The 16,237-nt window shown below is 36.7% G+C and overlaps 4 protein-coding genes and 2 long non-coding RNA genes across 10 annotated transcripts; 2 read left to right on the forward strand and 4 right to left on the reverse strand.

Annotated features, from left to right (window-relative positions):
* Nucleotides 1-478: 478 nt before the first annotated feature.
* Nucleotides 479-2,428, reverse strand: LOC129567355 (uncharacterized). 2 transcript variants are annotated; one of them, XR_008687849.1, is made up of 3 exons: nucleotides 2,239-2,426; nucleotides 1,576-2,128; nucleotides 479-882 (listed from the first exon to the last, which is right to left on the reverse strand). It is a non-coding gene; the product is annotated as an uncharacterized LOC129567355 (long non-coding RNA). The 2 variants fall into 2 exon arrangements; XR_008687850.1 differs by lacking the exon at nucleotides 479-882 and adding an exon at nucleotides 1,055-1,504 and having other exon boundaries at nucleotides 2,239-2,428.
* Nucleotides 2,429-2,859: 431 nt separating this feature from the next.
* On the forward strand, nucleotides 2,860-4,240 carry LOC129567354 (uncharacterized). Its single transcript, XM_055444170.1, has 2 exons — nucleotides 2,860-3,672; nucleotides 3,736-4,240. The coding sequence occupies exons 1-2, from the start codon at nucleotides 2,899-2,901 to the stop codon at nucleotides 4,090-4,092; spliced, it is 1,131 nt and encodes a 376-aa protein (XP_055300145.1). The 5' UTR covers nucleotides 2,860-2,898; the 3' UTR covers nucleotides 4,093-4,240.
* Nucleotides 4,241-4,571: 331 nt separating this feature from the next.
* LOC129567353 (uncharacterized) lies at nucleotides 4,572-6,261 on the reverse strand. 2 transcript variants are annotated; one of them, XM_055444169.1, is made up of 3 exons: nucleotides 6,133-6,261; nucleotides 5,849-6,029; nucleotides 4,572-5,779 (listed from the first exon to the last, which is right to left on the reverse strand). In XM_055444169.1, the coding sequence occupies exons 1-3, from the start codon at nucleotides 6,257-6,259 to the stop codon at nucleotides 4,705-4,707; spliced, it is 1,383 nt and encodes a 460-aa protein (XP_055300144.1). In that variant the 5' UTR covers nucleotides 6,260-6,261; the 3' UTR covers nucleotides 4,572-4,704. The 2 variants fall into 2 exon arrangements, with proteins under 2 accessions (XP_055300144.1, XP_055300143.1); XM_055444168.1 differs by having other exon boundaries at nucleotides 6,112-6,259.
* Nucleotides 6,262-7,291: 1,030 nt separating this feature from the next.
* LOC129567551 (BTB/POZ domain-containing protein 6-A-like) lies at nucleotides 7,292-7,978 on the forward strand. The gene has a single exon (XM_055444602.1). The coding sequence runs from the start codon at nucleotides 7,292-7,294 to the stop codon at nucleotides 7,976-7,978; it is 687 nt and encodes a 228-aa protein (XP_055300577.1).
* A 77-nt stretch (nucleotides 7,979-8,055) lies between these two features.
* On the reverse strand, nucleotides 8,056-9,262 carry LOC129567356 (uncharacterized). The gene is made up of 3 exons (XR_008687851.1): nucleotides 8,976-9,262; nucleotides 8,558-8,878; nucleotides 8,056-8,396 (listed from the first exon to the last, which is right to left on the reverse strand). It is a non-coding gene; the product is annotated as an uncharacterized LOC129567356 (long non-coding RNA).
* Nucleotides 9,263-9,510: 248 nt separating this feature from the next.
* On the reverse strand, nucleotides 9,511-15,975 carry LOC129567358 (calmodulin-lysine N-methyltransferase). Of its 3 annotated transcripts, none has more exons than XM_055444171.1 (5): nucleotides 15,723-15,975; nucleotides 11,488-11,560; nucleotides 10,928-11,402; nucleotides 10,504-10,804; nucleotides 9,511-9,974 (listed from the first exon to the last, which is right to left on the reverse strand). In XM_055444171.1, coding segments are annotated over exons 1-5 (1,074 nt in total). In that variant the 5' UTR covers nucleotides 15,725-15,975; the 3' UTR covers nucleotides 9,511-9,751. The 3 variants fall into 3 exon arrangements, with proteins under 3 accessions (XP_055300146.1, XP_055300148.1, XP_055300147.1); XM_055444173.1 differs by lacking the exons at nucleotides 9,511-9,974; nucleotides 10,504-10,804; nucleotides 15,723-15,975 and adding exons at nucleotides 11,977-12,872; nucleotides 12,962-13,085; nucleotides 14,623-14,731 and having other exon boundaries at nucleotides 11,262-11,402; XM_055444172.1 differs by lacking the exons at nucleotides 9,511-9,974; nucleotides 10,504-10,804; nucleotides 10,928-11,402; nucleotides 11,488-11,560; nucleotides 15,723-15,975 and adding exons at nucleotides 11,690-12,872; nucleotides 12,962-13,085; nucleotides 14,623-14,730.
* Between the last annotated feature and the right edge of the window lie 262 nt (nucleotides 15,976-16,237).

Raw genomic sequence — 16,237 nt, forward strand, 5'->3', positions numbered from 1 at the left:
CAATTGATTTGAATTTGTGTAATTTTTTGAATTTTTGATTGCCTTCCAAAATTGTTAAGTTTTTGTGAGATATGCTTTGACTATAATTTATTTTGAAATAAGGTAGAAGAGAGATGATCATTTTTAACCCGGAGCTGGCTTCGCACATTTACTTTGCTTTTCGGCCCTTGAATTTTTATTGATGTCATACTGAACATTTTGTGTTTTGGAAACATTTTGTTGTGGCGCGCGCGATACACAATTTCAAAGGCGAAATACATTTATTGACTGTTTGTTGTAGTTAATCTGAAAAATTTAGCAAATACTTTTTGTTATTTGAAAAATAAAAGAATAATCAAAATTCGATCGCTTGTATGATGCGAGTTTTGTCTTGAATAATTATTTTAACAAAAATGTGGAAAAAACACAATTGTATTTTATTTTAATAATCAAACAAACCACTTATTTCGAATTTCCCGTTTTCTTTGGAAAACGCATTACATTTGTATTAATTCGCCATTCTACGATTTACGTTAATTTTTAGGACATTTTCAATATTTTTGTTTAGATGAACTCGAAATTATGTAAGAATTAAATCAAAATCCAATTGAAACAACAAATAAAATGACATTTATTTGATGAGAAACATTTCAACCGAATTGTTGCTGCCTTTTTTTCATTCAATTTTTTTTCAGAGTATATACTTGAGACTCTCAAGTTAAGAGTGACCACAAAGTCGACCGTTTTATATTGTTTTTTTTTTAAATATTATTAAATTGATTGATACGAGCCGTAACTTGAATAAAATTTCATTTTAATTTTTTTTTTCTAAAATTCTCCTGTGCTATGAAAAAATGCATTGTCAAAAACAAGTAGCTCCAATTTGGCAATCGACGGTAAACACTGTAAGCTAGACACAAAAGAAAATGTGGCAGTTATTAAACGATTAAGCCATATGTGCGTTTGTCACATATTCAGAGGTTTGTTCAAGAAGAAACTGCGAAGGTACGTTCAAGCTAAAGCTTTTTTTTTCTTTTTTTTTCATTATTTCTGTCTTCCGTTTCAATCAATAAATTTATTCAAAACCAGTGGGAAGTGAAAATGAATATCGAAGCAGAACGACGTATGAATGAGCGACGAGATCGATTATTGAATATTCTTAGAACTTTGCAAGACGAAATTGCCCAACTTGAATTTCGGAATGCCGAGCTAGTGATAAGGGATCGACAACGAGAGGCAGCTATGAAGCAGCAGTCTGAAGAGATTAAACGTCTTTCGGAAGAGTTGAAACGGCTGAAAAGCAAATTTCCTAATTATCAACCTAACTTTTCCTCTTAATTGTACAAAAAAGCAAGTTTTATCTCAATGTCAGATGAAATAAATAAACACATGCAATAAGAAACATGTAGAATTTATTCGAAAAATGAATTTCTTTGACATATTTCGAGTATTTGCTTAAAGCGATACTAATCCATCTAGTTCATATTGCCTTGGGCTTGGATTGATTGGGTGCGGAAGAACGGTACTGTTGAAGAACAAGAAAATGAAACAGCCTTAAAAAATGAAGCAAAAACAACAGAGGTGAATTATACTAACTTAATATTGCCGGCCATTATGATTTCCATAATTATTATAATTGTTATAATAATTAAAATCACCGTGGACAATAAATTGACCATCCTGTACACTTTTTTACTTTTGTAGTTGTTGTTGTTGCTGTTGCTGTTACTGTTGTTGTTGTTGTTGTTGTTGTTGTTGTTGTTGTTGTTGTTGTTGTTGTTGTTGTTGTTGTTGTTGTTCGCAGAGTCTTAATCTACCGATCACCGCATATTTCTTGCACAAACTGGCCACTTCCATGATGTATTGGGAGACAGTAGCACTTTGTCCAAATAGAACAATTGTAGAAACTCCTTGAACGCGCCCGAAGAAGCATCTTCAATCAAAATGTCTCCTTTTTGGGGCAATTGTCCGAAGATCATATCGTCAAACAATGAGCTGACACCCGAAACTATGATTTTATGGGCTGAAAAACTTTCGTCACTGCCTTTGAACACGAATTTTACATCGGCTGTCTTTGAATCCAGATAAAATCGCTGGCAATTAGGCTATGCCGTTTTGTTGTCCAGTTCAAAAACTTGGCCACTCATTGCTGTGGGTTTATATTGGGTAATGTTTGAGAAAATAATCAATTAAAGAAATTGAATTAGCATATGAACACAGAAAGTTTATTAAATGAAAAATGAATGTAAAGATATGCACCTTGTTATATGTTGTTCTTGATTTCCGCACACAAATTTATTTGAATCTTCTCTATAAAAAAAATCCACAGAAAAGAAAATTGATGACAAAAATTCACTAGAAATGTTTACCTCAAAAGTTCGTGTTTCCTAAGAATGCTTAAGAATAATTGAGCGCCAAACCGATGGTTCATTTGACACTTTGACATTCCAACAATAGACAGCCTACAATACAACGACGACTTATTGCTTCACAATCTACCACTACATGCGATAACAATAATGCGCTCCCCTTCGGTTTGAATGTGATACACTATGTACAGCATCAAGCAACGAACGAACTCAATAGAAATCGAACGTGAACTGACAACGATGCGACGATAAATGTGTTTTGGTTACATGTTTGCCGATTGAGACGCATTATAATACGGCAGTATCGCCGCTGTTTCATCACTCACCGAATTGGCGCGAAACAGTTAGCACACGGATCGAATCGAATCTGTCAAACACTTACACCAAACAAACATTTGAGTTAAGCATTCCGGCGTGGTGTTTTGCATGGTTTTGCGTAAAAACTTTCAAAAATACGAACAGCCGAAGGGTAAAATTAGTTATTGAGTGAATTGTTTGCAAAAAAAAAAAAAATTCAAATTGAATTTGATCATTTGATTACAGTTTGACAATGGACGTCGAGCGAGAAGCAACTCGATGCGGAAAATTTGGTTATGACACATTCAATGGACAGCACATTCCGTACATATTTCGCAACAAAGACGCTTACTTTGCCACTCACTTTTTGTGGTGGCATTACAAGGATCAGAAGGTGAAACTCGGTTCGAAACCCAAGGATTTTCGATATTTGAAAAAATACGAAATGTACGACGAAGAAGCAGACCTCATGAACGGTATAAACAGCTGGCATAATGATTCAAAGTACAAGTACACATTCGATCGAAATGATACGCTTGTCAAACTGAACGACGTTCGCGACATTTTCAAGTATCAACAGGATTGTGGCCAGAAGCTGGAGTTTGGTGCACAGTACAGAATGATTAACGGCGGTATAGTTCGGATTCAGTTCGACCTGCTGGACAAATCAAAATCAGACATCGTTTTGCCATATGTACAGAATGGTGCGGATCGCTATGTACCCGTTGAAGTGGTTTTTGCTGAGAATGCAGTGCCGCAAACATTGATTGTCACCAAGATAACGGGCATCGATGTCATGTACATGCGATTCTTGGTTGACGTTCTCAAAATTGACTTATCGCGAAAAAAGTTCAAAATACCATGCGTGAATCTCGATGGATTGGTGGAACATTTGCAAAAATGTGCTGGTGGCTACAGTGAATACGATGAGAATTACTGGCCGTCGAAAGAAAACACGCCAAATCACAAGATCAATCTGGCATTGTTCGCCAGCATATGCAAAAACAGTAATTTGGAAGAGGCCAAGGTAAATTTCACTCAGAATCGACACGTTTTGCGAATAAATTGTAAATTTCATTTGATTTTCTAGGGTTCTGTCAAACAGAAGACCACTCATGGCACAAGTGTCGATGAGAAATCGTCGGAAAAAGCAGAGCCAAAGGTTGCATCACGAAAGCATAAACTTGATGAACCACAACAACCGAAGAAAGACAACAAAGAGCCACGCCAGACAAACAAGAAACCGAAAATGGAAGATGCTTTCTACGATGTTGATGAAATCTTGGATTATACCAAACAATCGGATGGCATTGAAATGGTATTGATTCGATGGAAAGGATATTCATCGGCTGACGATTCATGGGAACCGCTGTCATCTTTGAACGAAACGCTCAAAAGAGAGGTCAAGGAAAAGTGGACAAGCAAAGTCAGCTACATCAGAAAATGATCCATTATACACACACACACACACACAAACTACCACATGATAGCTGAAGTTCACACAGTCTAGAGACTAATGACACATTGACTTTTGTGACAAATTAACTGTAATATTGACAAAATGAAAATAAAAATTTAACAAAAAATGGATCGAATTCGGGGCAATGAATAAAATGTAAGATCAGATTCAAAGCAATGCGAATGGTCATTTGGGCACGCATTAGATTTTTTGCTCATTGTGCTACTTACTCGAACGATATCAGATATTATGAGAAAAATTGGGAAGAAAATCTAACCTCAAATAGGTAGGTACAAAGGAAACAAAGCTAATCTCAAGAAAAATGGAGCTAAGACAAACCGGGAATATTCACGAACCACCAAATCATAGCTGATAGCAGCACCAAGCGATACCTTACCTTTTTCAAACTGGAAAATTCCATCGAAAGAAAATCAACAGGAAGAAGATTAAGAAGAGAAATAGCATTGTTTGCAAGTGAATTATGGAATAAAATTCCTTTATTTGTTTTTCCTGTGTCCATCAACATTGAAATCGGTTTGATTTAACAAATCGACATTTAAAAACAAATGAAGAATGAAAGGGTTTTCCCATTTTAGTTCGTTAATCAACAAAAGAATTTCCAACTTTAGTGAGTAAATGTTTGTCTTTTGGCATGGGTTTGATGGCGATTATTCCGATTGAAATGACTGAATGCTCTGCATCCTCCATCGAAATGCTCTTGACGTAGATGGTAATCGGGCATGCGCCGGTAATTTTGGTTCGTTCATCGTTTAACCAAAGCATTCCCCATCCCAGGTTGAGTGCACCGAATTCGGTGTCGGCCAATTCGATCTTCGTGAGCTTCGGCGCATTTCGGATGAATGGCGTAAAATCGTTTGGTTCATCGCTGTAAATCACTTCCAAATTGGGCAGTCCACTTGATACGGTCTCAGCAAATTCGGTGCTGAACGTGATTTTCACGAAGTTCAATCGCTTCAAATTGACCAAGCTGATGATAACTTGAGAAATGTCCTTCGTCAGTGCCATATCGCTCAGATGAAGTGTATGGAATGGTTTTATCTTGGCGAGCAATTTTGCATGGCGCATTAAATAATGACAGCCAGTGTTGCCGTTGAACTGTAGTTCAAGTCTTTGGAATTGAGCGGCTTCACACAGCACAGATAGATCGTAATACGTGCTATTCAAATGACCAATACCACGCAATGAAATGAACAATCGATTGAGATTCGGGACATTTGAGGCGATAATTTTGATTGGACGATCCATAGCATCGATTGAATACCAGTGGTCACATGCAAAGCTTTTGATTTGTGAATTTTGGCGAAAGAATCTCACCCATACTTCACGTTGATATGGCAACATGGTGATTGAAGAAATTTGTACTGTTTCCAACAGCGGATATTTCATTTGCATCCATTTACTGCCAACCGGATCGATGATTGTGTACGAATCGCTGATAATAATATGCTTTAATCGATGACACGCGCTCAACAAACTGTCATAGAAGTCGTCAGTCATACCGCATTCATGAAGAACCACCGTTTCTAGACGATGAAACATATGGTGCATTGCTTTCAGCTGAACACTTTTTAGCATAGCCTTTTCGAAGCGAATCATCTGCAGGCTGGCACTGCAATTGGCCAAGATGAATTGAAGCAATGCGTCTTCCCAACGACTGTAAAAGAACAAAAGTTTTGGCATGTTAAGACAGAAACTATTAAAATTTGAGCCCATTTTGACCTACCAATTTCGACCATCCCCACGAATCATAATGTTGAGAAATTTGCGACCAAACAATTTGACATCGTATTCATTGGGCAGCAAAACAATTTTATCGTCAATCACCGTCAAACACACAAACTTTTCTGGATGCTGGCGTCGATACTGAATTGATGCCAAATCGAAGAATCGCGTACACGTTTCAGCTGAACAAAGGTAATAAGTAATTTAATTGAAATAGTTCCGATTCCATATTTGTTTTTTTTTTTTAATGAAAGTATTTTTAACATATGAATGGATGACACTGACCAATCTGATACAAATATTTGGTCGGCAGTCGATCGAAAATTTCAAACACACAATCTTCGCTTAGTGTTTCCATTGTTTGTTCTGCCACCGGTTCAGGCAACGGTTCTGGTTCTACCGACGATGCCATTGTTGCTGTGTTGCGAAAACAGTCGTTCTCATCCAAATTCGATCTAGAAACCAATGAAAAATCGTTTGTAAAACACTTTGGAAAATCGCTATATTCGAACTCTTTGGTTTTTACCTCTCCAGCTTTGAAATTTTATTTTTTTTTTTGCTTTGACAGATTTGTTCTGATTTGCCGGTTGCTTAAACTGCGCGTGTTTTTCTTATTCAAATGACATCAGTACGAACACACTGTCAAATCAGCTCAAATTTGTTATTGTTACAGTTTACAACCACAATCAAGTGGAACGCGTCGATGGGACGATACACAACGATATCAATAGCACAGTTGATTTGGTTAGAGGGAGATGCACTGTGTCACAGCATCGAACATCGCAGCACGGACACAACAGGAATGGAAAGTGAAACGACAGCGATACGCCAATGTGCTGCTGTTGCAATTTTTGTTTCTCGTTGCGAAGAGAGAAAGCAAAGCATGCGAGGAACATTTGAATATAAACAATCCGCATTCTCTCCGACTGAAAACAATGACAGCATAATAATGCTGAAATACGAAATGTCAGTGTGAAATGTTGGTTTATTCAACACTAGTCGATCTGGGTCGTTCAGCAATGTTTTTTATTATTATTTTCAAGGATTAACGAATCGAATCAGAATAATTGAGTTTAAACACATTTATCAAAGTCCAAACTTATATTGAACGACATGGATGTAGCGCACAATCAATGTGTGTCGATGGAACAGACAATGGTTTGGCTGTGACAACAATACGAATACATTCTCCAAACGCTTGGAGAGAAATCATCAGTAAACATGAACATCTTCAAACTCCGTGTTATTGCACATGACGAGCGGCTCAAGCGAAGCGTTTACACAGGTATGACTTATGTAAATTCGATAAAATTATAAAAATCGGTTCCATATCGCTAGTTGAATTATAAAAAAAACATTTTATTCACTAAAATAGGCTCGGTGTAAAGGACTGGAGCAACGGTCTATAGCAAAGGAGAGAGAAATGTATCAGAATCACGAAAAAATGGAAGCAGCCAACGATCAAGAGACGACATCAACCAGTTTAGCTCATATTTTGGCGGCTGACAGTCCCATTTTCAGCGATGAATCGTCAAAGAAAGCGAAACAACAAAAGACAAATGTGTCAACCGATCGATTGCCTGGGCCATTCTACGCCGATAATTTGCAAATCAACAAGGATAATGTGAATGACCTAGTGCGATTAGCTGACAAATACCACGCCAAAGACTGTATGACAAAATGCATTCAGTTTCTGAAAGAGATTTTGAACGTTGACAGTGTATGTTTCGTGCTTGATGTGGCTTGGGGTAGCAGTTGGATGGTTTTGGCTGCGGTTCACGGACTTTGCATCGACATTGTGTACGAACATTTTGATGCGGTGATTGAAACGCGTGGATTTTCAACCTGCCGGCCAGGCACATTGCAAACCATTCTGTCGCAGCACCCAAGTAGCCGGCATGAATTCAATGTGGTCGATGCAGTTGTGAAATGGGCTCAAAATGCATGTGTGAAAAATGGAATCGATTCGACGAATCCACAACATCTTCGCAAAGCAATTGGTGCCAACTTTAATTTGATTGACTTCGGCGCTATGACTGAAATAGACTTTTTCACCTGTCAATTGGAGCATCGGCTTTTGAGCGAACACGAAATCGGTGAACTAGTGGATAAAATGTCCGATAAAAAGTAAACCAATGGATTCACGTGAAGATAAACATTTATTCGGCTAAGATTTAGTACGTTATTTACTTATGCTATTAGTAATAGATGGAATTAGTTCACGTTTTCGTACGTTTTAGGTATAAGAAATTGATTTTGCAAGTAAATTAGAAAGTTGATGTTGAAACGCTATAAATCATTAGTTCTAAATTTTAAGGTCAATTGTTTTGGCGATATTGGATAAGGCACTTATGTGTGATAGGCATCAAAATTGCTAATAATAGTAACAACATTTTGAATTTATCTTTTTTTGTCAATAATTTTATGGGTGACGGAGCAGGTACATCAGAATAACTTCTTGTTTCTGGTCGTGTGGGTACGGTATAAATTGGAAGAGCTGTTTCATTCCGACTTCGTATCGATATTGGATATCTGTCTATTGTAATAATCTACAATGTCCGAAGAAAATTTTAATTAAAACCACCTAATTCTATTCGAAAATGTACACTTTTTACACTTTGACCATTGATTAGTGGCATTTTTTATATATAAAATACAATTTAAGTTTTGTAGGATTTTTTTCAATAGTTTAGAATGGAAGAAATCATACCATTTTTGTCATTTTTTAAAATCAATATTATTTATTATAGGTTGCGAGTCGAAATAACCTAATTGCTAAAACTATTAGCATACAAATGACAAATATCGCTGCAGCAGTGCTTTTATTCGACTTTCTTATATAGGACTTTCTTTCTACCACAACAGCCAATACTTCATCATTAGAATTGGAGTTGGATTCGATGTTGGAAACTGGATAAGGTTTAAGGTTTTCGCTCGAATCAATAGAAATACTATAGGGTGGTGGAGGTTCATTAGCAATTTCATTGTGCTGAGGCGTCAGAGTCGGTGGATGTGATTCCATGTTAACAACCTATTCTAATTAATTTTGAAAAATAAATTATGATATCGATTTCAAAGTAAAATGCCAAAAAATCAATTTCTTACAATATAGCTAATTTCTGACTTACGTTTTCCTTATTTTTCAATGCCATCACTTTAATTACTCAGTTCAAAGTTAATCGTTGAAGTTCAATTATTTCGAAGTTGTTTGAAAATTTTAAGGACGTTCTAATTGCTTTGTCGAAATTCAACCACTGACTAACCCACCTTGATTATCGGTACATCTAACTTATTTCACACCAATCTTCATACCATTTCAATTGATAAGATAAGTCAATGACGGCAGAATAATTTTCAGTCTGAAAGTTTCAGATAAATTCCAGATCTAACACTGGCCAATATTCAACGCTCAATAATTTTTTCTTTATCTTTTTCAGAAATTAAAATTCAGTTTTAGATTGAGTTGATTAAATCCACTTGAAACCACTTGAAGCTAATCTACTAAATAATCTAAATAATATCACATTTATAGCGTGCATGCAATAACGTGTTTCAAAATACCAGTCGACGTAAAATCAATTCAGAATGGTCACACATGTATCATTTTCTCTTTATGATAACATTATCATCAAAGTACGTATGATAGATTGGACGTTAGTTTCACATTTTCTACGTAAACAATAATCATTTTATTCGATTCACAAAATGTTAAAATGGACAATTTCGCAATTTATGTAAAAATGATGCAATTGGTCAGTTGATGGCGTCTTTAACATTTGGAATCTAAGCCGATCATATCAACAAATCAAATATTTTCATTGAAAATTTATTTATTTCATTACATTTTTCGAAACATTCAAGTCATTTTTACATTGCCAAATATCAACTAATTGAAAGTAATCGCTCAATCATCGTCATCTAAGCGTTGACGTGCATTCCTTCTGTTTCCACCGAATTTGCGCTTTTTGAAGGTATTCGAAACGTTGCAATCTTCATCTGCTAAACTCTTTACGGTTTTTTCCTTGAACACTCTTTGTGTTGGTTCCACTTCTGTTGGTACGGGTTGTATGTAACCGTAGTCTTTATTGGTTGTGGTTGGTAATTGTAAATCAACCGGCTTCACTTCTCTGAAACAGTTAAAAAAAATGTCACATGGAAATTCATATGGATACATACAAAAATCACCGAAAAATTGGTTATATCAATAGGGTGGTCCAAACTGATTTATCATGGTAAGGTATATTCTCCCAATTTAGATCAAAAAAATGCTAAAATCTAGTGGTCGATAGAGCCGTACTTAAAATGGCTGTTTTTGACCTATTTTTCAACATATGTTTTGATAGAAAACCCATATGTTATTCAAATCTAATCTGGTGACATAACATTTTTTGGGTTTTTTGGGACGCCAAATACGAATCCGTTGGGTTTTCTATCAATATAAATGTTGAAAAATAGGTCAAAAACAGCCATTTTAAGTACGGCTCTATCGACCACTAGATTTTAACATCTTTTTTATCTGGAAATGTGAATCAGCTAGTTTTGAGCGCAATTTAATTTTAAGCTATTGGGAGCATATACCTTACCATGATAAATCAATTTGGATCACCCTATTGTATCAATCGAAAATATCATGAATGCAAATCAATTTCCACATACTTTCTAACAACTGTTTGCCATCTGCCAAGTGCTGGAGCGGCTGTTTCTTCCTCTTCTTCATTGCATGAAGTGTAGCCTTCACGTTCGGCTTCTTTTTCTTTGACTTCTTGTTGTGTATGTATAGCACGGAACGTCTTCAACTGCTCTCGTCGATATTTGGAAACGATTTCGTCAGCATTTGCACGCATGTACTTGGATTCTTCATGCAATTGTTGTTCAGTTTTTGCTTCATGCACTAGATTCAACCGGTTGTATTCTTCGATGGTCATATAACCTTCTTTCGGTGCTTCCCAAATACTTTCTGTATAATTGTTAAGGAAAAGATATTAATTCCATTTTGTTTTTTCTTTTTGTTAATCGTAACTTTTACTCATATTCAATTGTGCTCAGTTTAATTGTAAAACTTGGGAAAAAAAACTCTCACCTCCCGATTTAACATTCCAGTAATAAGTGTGTCCTTCGTCACTTTTGGCTTCGACCCACATCGATTGGTCCTTTGCTTCGGTGCCGAGTGTTCCAATTGATTTGCGCTTCATTTTCGCCCGTTTGGCGCGCTCTTCATCTTCAAGGACATCGATTGGCGGCAGCAATGGATCTATGGCACGAGTTGGTATCGCCGATGGACCGGGTGCTGATCGATTTGTTGCTTTTGTCGCAACTTCTTCTTCGTAGCTGGCGGCCGCAGCAGCAACGGCCGCATTCATTTCTTGTGTCGTGATATCACCGCCACGATTAATATCTTGTGCGTAGGCTTTCAAAGCGGCTTCTTCCATTTGTCGCATCTGAATATCCACTTTTTGTCGTTCTCGCTCCTCTTTTTGGCTCTTCTTGCCGATGTCTTGCAGTTTTTTGGCAACATTTAACTTATGCTTTTTTCCGCCTTCGTGAAACTGAATGCTCTGTGGAAGGAAAAAATAAGGGGAGTTAAATTGGGTTAAGTGCTTTGGCAATAATGAATGGGCTTTAAACAAAAGTTAGCCTTACAGCTTTGTTGTCCGCTATCCAACAGCTGCAATATTCGCAGTACTTGCGCTCGTTTGACTTCCAATAATCGGTCCTGAAAATGAACAACATAAAAAAAATAAATGGACAATTAGTGAAGAAGATTTTGTTTTCGATTTGTTTGTTTATAATTTGTCATATACAATTCTAACTCAAAAGGAAAAATAATTAAGAAAAACTGTTCGATAAACCATTTTTATTCCCACTTAAATTATTGTACATTTAAAAGAACGTCTAAAATTTGTGTATTATTCAATTTGAACTAACAGGAATGCTAAAAAAAAAAACGAAAGCCAAGGAATAATCAATTATTAATACGAATTAAGTAAAAGGAATGATGGGAACACGATGTTGTTTCGATAATTTTGTAATTTCAATCAGAATTGGATAGTGAATGTTTTCGTCGTAGACGCTTGTGTCCAGTAATTCCAAGTGTTTTTGCCAAATGGTACGGTTATAGCACTTTCGTACTTGGCAATTGAATCCTTTCTGAGTGGCCTGTTGCACGAAAATGTTGAGCGTGTCACCGCGGCATGGTGCCATAATCAAGCCAAAGCCTGTTGGTTTCATGAACGACCACAGCGCATTTATGAACGACGAACGAGCCGAATCAAAGAATAAACAATCGGCCGATATGATGCAATCGTACTGAGCATCCTCTTGAACTGGAGCCACATTTTCCCATTTTAGCACCGAACAAATGACTTTTGCCGTCAAATTGGTGGTATTCTGTGATAACGTTTCGTTTGCATTCTGTACAGACAAATCGTTGCCATCGGTTAAATTGACGAAATTAGCCTGTGTATATTTGGCAATTAGTAAACCGGCTAAACAGGTCATTCCACCACCGAGTTCCAACACACGCAGCTCGTGGAATGCAGGCAAATGATGCAGAACATGGTATGCGAGTGCCTCTTCAGAGGGCCAAATACAAATGTTCCCGGTGTTATTGAAACCGATTAAATCTTCGGGCGTAAACTTTTGGCACAGCTCACGAATGACCAGCGAATATTCACGATCTTCAACATTCGTTCGATAAACAAACCAATGTTCACCATTTCGCACTATGAACGGATTGCGTCGAAATAAACTGAAGCATGTGAATCGTCGCACCGATGCCAAATAATCATCCGAATCTGTCAGATTTGTTTGATTTGTGGCCGTTGCCACAACCGGCGAACTACTTTTTTCCGTTTCGTATTCATCAAATGACGACGAATTAGAGCCATTGCATAGTGCTTTTGCTAAAATCTTCCAACGACGCTTTGCAATTGAAGTGACCGAATGCTTTGGTGTTGCTTTGTTATTTCTATTTTTATGCGATTCATCGTGAATTTTCGTCATCGTTGTTGCTTTTGTTGTGAAATCTATTTGAAATAAAAACAGAAAGCCGAATCCAGCCATATGATTTGGGGTGTTCCAATTCAAAAAACAGGAAATGATGGATAGAATTTACCATTTTCCGTGGGTGAATGGGACATCGTTGCATCGCCCGAGTCGACGTTGACGTTGTCACGTGACGATGTGGGCTTTCTTTCAATAAAATACCTCTGCGCGCTATCGTTATGTCGTTATGTATCCTATTTTAATGGCACATATTGTAATCGAAATGGTTTTATTAACAATAACAACACACACACACGATGCTGTGGCTTTCATCACAGGGCAGAAAAATTCAACGAGAAAGACTTCAAATACGATCGTCTTCTTTTTTGTGTATAACATAGTTTGTGAAAAGGAAATTCTGTTTGTTGACATTAAAATGATCGTTGACTGTGATTCGTTCACACCGTGACTATTTTTAACTCTTAGGCATGAAAATGAAAAATTTCAACAATCAATTACGCGTTGCATGCGGCACATATCGTATCAATCATAAAATAAACGACGATGATGAACTTGCACTAGTTAACGCCGTCGTTCGATTTAGCGTGTGTGTGAGCGCGAGCGCGGCCAGTTTGAAATTTCCACATCGAATGGGGAGTGTAGGTGAAATAGGGATTTTGTGCGAGCATATGCTCAAAAACAATCGATACAAGTATTTTCATTTTCAACGCACAATCATTTTATTTATAGACGTCACCATCACAACAAGGAATATCTTAAGCAACTAATTTCAATCCAATTTTCGGCCAGTCCGGAAAATGTGCCAAAAAAAAAATTAACGTCACACACAAAATTCTTGTATCGCATTCAAAATCGAACATCATTAATTAATTTTGCCTAGTTGAAAAACGATTAAATGAGCAACCGATTATTACTGTTATTATTGCTTAAACTTGACTCTGAAGATTGAGTTAATTGGAGAAGAAAATGTGCAATGTATTCTCTTTCTTTTCGTTTGCGATTTGTTAATTAAACTCTGCTCTTGACGTCGGTGCGATTCAAGCGCGCCAAGAAGCACGAGCCAAATTGATACCAAATTGATGAAAATGAGGAATCAAAGTCAATTATGCAAATCCCCGGCTGCTTGCTTTTAATTACTCAAATTACACGAACTTTCCGACGTGAAAATATGAAACCGAAACAGAAAAATCGGAATAATTTCAACGTTTGCGTGTTTGAAGCAGCTGCGAAGCCAGTTAATTTAATATAATGAACAATTATTTTTCGTTCGTTGTTATTAATAATTTGTAGAGGAAGAATTTACGGATTATGAGAAAAAAAAAAGAGTATTCAATGTTCTGTTTTGAAGAAAGAGAGCTAATTTCAACTGATGAAAAATCACTTTTTTACTTTTTTTAAATTTTCTCTGTCACGTAACTTATTTGATATGAAAAATATGTTCAAATTTCAATGAAAATTGTAATTAATTTGAAAAACATTCTTTAAAAGAACAATCTTGACATGATTGTAACCATTATAGGGACAAGAGTAGCCAAAAAGTTATTTTCCTTTTCCTTAGTAGAAAAAGTGCTTTTTAGCAATGACTGTGTTGCCGATTTTCCAAGAAACGATCGAAATTTGAATCTTTCCGTCGAATTTTCCCGTGGCTGAGCACAAAAATCGTTAACCCACCATAGTTTCTGTTTCGCAATCAACTTTTACTACCCAAAAAGAGCCGAAAAATATTTCCACAAACGACAGTTCAAAAATTTAAATCTCAATCACTGTTACCCGTTTGCAATTTGAGTTGGTTGCTGCGACCAACCGACCGACCAATAGCTCTGAGTTCGTGAAAAGGACTAAGGCGTCAGAACAGAAATAATAAATTTATGTTCCGCATCTCATGCAGTGTTTATGATGTGATGCGATTGTGTAGTGGTTTGCGAAAGTGACTATAATAATAACATCATCGTTTCATTGGTCATGCAAAGTGATGATACCCGAGCCCTATTCATTGCACTGTACGTGTTCACTGCTTGCACAGAGGCAATTTTTCGCATATACGTCGCTCTATCGTACATCGTGCGATACTGATCGCGCGGATAGATAGCGATACTCGCTCTCTCTCTCTCTCTCTCGTGTGCATCTCTCTCGCTGTGTGTGCATCTGCTACTCGGACCATTCACACATATAGCCAATCGTTTTGTTGCGTGGGGCATGTTATTTGGCATGTTTATTGTAAATTGCAATCGATTCGTTTTTATGCTCGGCTCAGTTTCATTGTAAGCATGCCAAAAACAGATAAACAGTCAAACATGTGTACTCATTTCGCTTGTACTAAACACAAATTGGCACTCAGTGCACTTGGAAACACTCATTGCCGATCAACATCGTCTAATACATGTGATTTTTGGTGGCGTTTCTATTTCACAGCATCAACGGAAAAAAAAGAACACGTTTTCTACGCCAAATGTCTACTTTCAATTCGAAATGGGCCATTCATGAATAGCCGTTGTTCACATACTACGCCAATGCTACGCTCAAAGCCGGCGCATCCTCTTGCTGAATTTACGACACACTCAAGGCTTATTTACATTTCCGAGAAATGGCTTTGTACTTTCGAAATTCACCGAATACCACCCAACTCACATTACACAATCTAATTATGCACTTTTTTTCGAAAAGCTATTTTTGCGAAGAGCAATCAATCCAATCTGTATTTCATGTTTAAAGAAACTTTTTTGAATCCCCGGGTCACAAATAGACACTTGTCGATTCTTAATTTAGACGCGTGGTTTTTGTCGTAAATTCGAACAGGTTTTCGACTTTTAATCAATAATATTTTTTAACTTATTACTCTTTGGGTTGTTTTTTTTAGGGAAAATACTTACATTTTGCAAGTTGATGTCACGATATCCTTCACAAGCCCTTTGGTTAAATGAATAAAAATGCGTCCACGTCGAATTCAGAGAATTACGATGCGATTGACTAAAATTTTACATGCAATATTCCAAAGAATTTCACTGTAAAATACTTCTGGTTGATAGTAACAACCACTTTAGAGGGAACTCTTTTTAACTTTATTTTTCAAAACCCAATGTGCACGATTCGATTTGTTTACGATTAATTTGCAGCATTGACAGACACACTCCAGTGTCAACGTTGACATTTCAGCATGAACGTTCAGCTCAGTGTTGCCAGAATGAGTGTCAAATGGGATAAAAAACGTCGGAATACAAATGCTGTGTGAACGTTCGGTTATGCTGTCAGCCAATATTTGAAATTTGTTCCGCCAGCTGTATTTGGAAATTGAAATATGAAGAACTCCTGTATTGAGATGACAAATTTTAAATATGCACGCATCAATCGATATTTTGTCATAAATGGAAAAGTAACAAAATAAACA

Source organism: Sitodiplosis mosellana, unplaced genomic scaffold, assembly GCF_009176505.1.
Source record: "Sitodiplosis mosellana isolate CC-2019 unplaced genomic scaffold, AAFC_SMos_1.0 Smas_scaffold_11, whole genome shotgun sequence".
Taxonomy (NCBI): domain Eukaryota; kingdom Metazoa; phylum Arthropoda; class Insecta; order Diptera; family Cecidomyiidae; genus Sitodiplosis; species Sitodiplosis mosellana.

Excerpts from the sequence above, each read along its gene's own strand:
- LOC129567354 (XM_055444170.1), top strand. The coding sequence starts at position 2,899 with ATGGACGTCGAGCGAGAAGCAACTCGATGCGGAAAATTTGGTTATGAC. Across the intron at positions 3,673-3,735 it reads GTAATTTGGAAGAGGCCAAG|GGTTCTGTCAAACAGAAGAC; the intron begins GTAAATTTCACT and ends TTGATTTTCTAG.
- LOC129567353 (XM_055444168.1), bottom strand. The coding sequence starts at position 6,259 with ATGGCATCGTCGGTAGAACCAGAACCGTTGCCTGAACCGGTGGCAGAA. Across the intron at positions 6,030-6,111 it reads TCAGTGTCATCCATTCATAT|CTGAAACGTGTACGCGATTC; the intron begins GTTAAAAATACT and ends ACCTTTGTTCAG. Across the intron at positions 5,780-5,848 it reads CGTGGGGATGGTCGAAATTG|TCGTTGGGAAGACGCATTGC; the intron begins GTAGGTCAAAAT and ends GTTCTTTTACAG.
- LOC129567551 (XM_055444602.1), top strand. The coding sequence starts at position 7,292 with ATGGAAGCAGCCAACGATCAAGAGACGACATCAACCAGTTTAGCTCAT.
- LOC129567358 (XM_055444171.1), bottom strand. Across the intron at positions 11,403-11,487 it reads GGATAGCGGACAACAAAGCT|AGCATTCAGTTTCACGAAGG; the intron begins GTAAGGCTAACT and ends TTCCTTCCACAG. Across the intron at positions 9,975-10,503 it reads TGGCAAACAGTTGTTAGAAA|AGAAGTGAAGCCGGTTGATT; the intron begins GTATGTGGAAAT and ends TAACTGTTTCAG.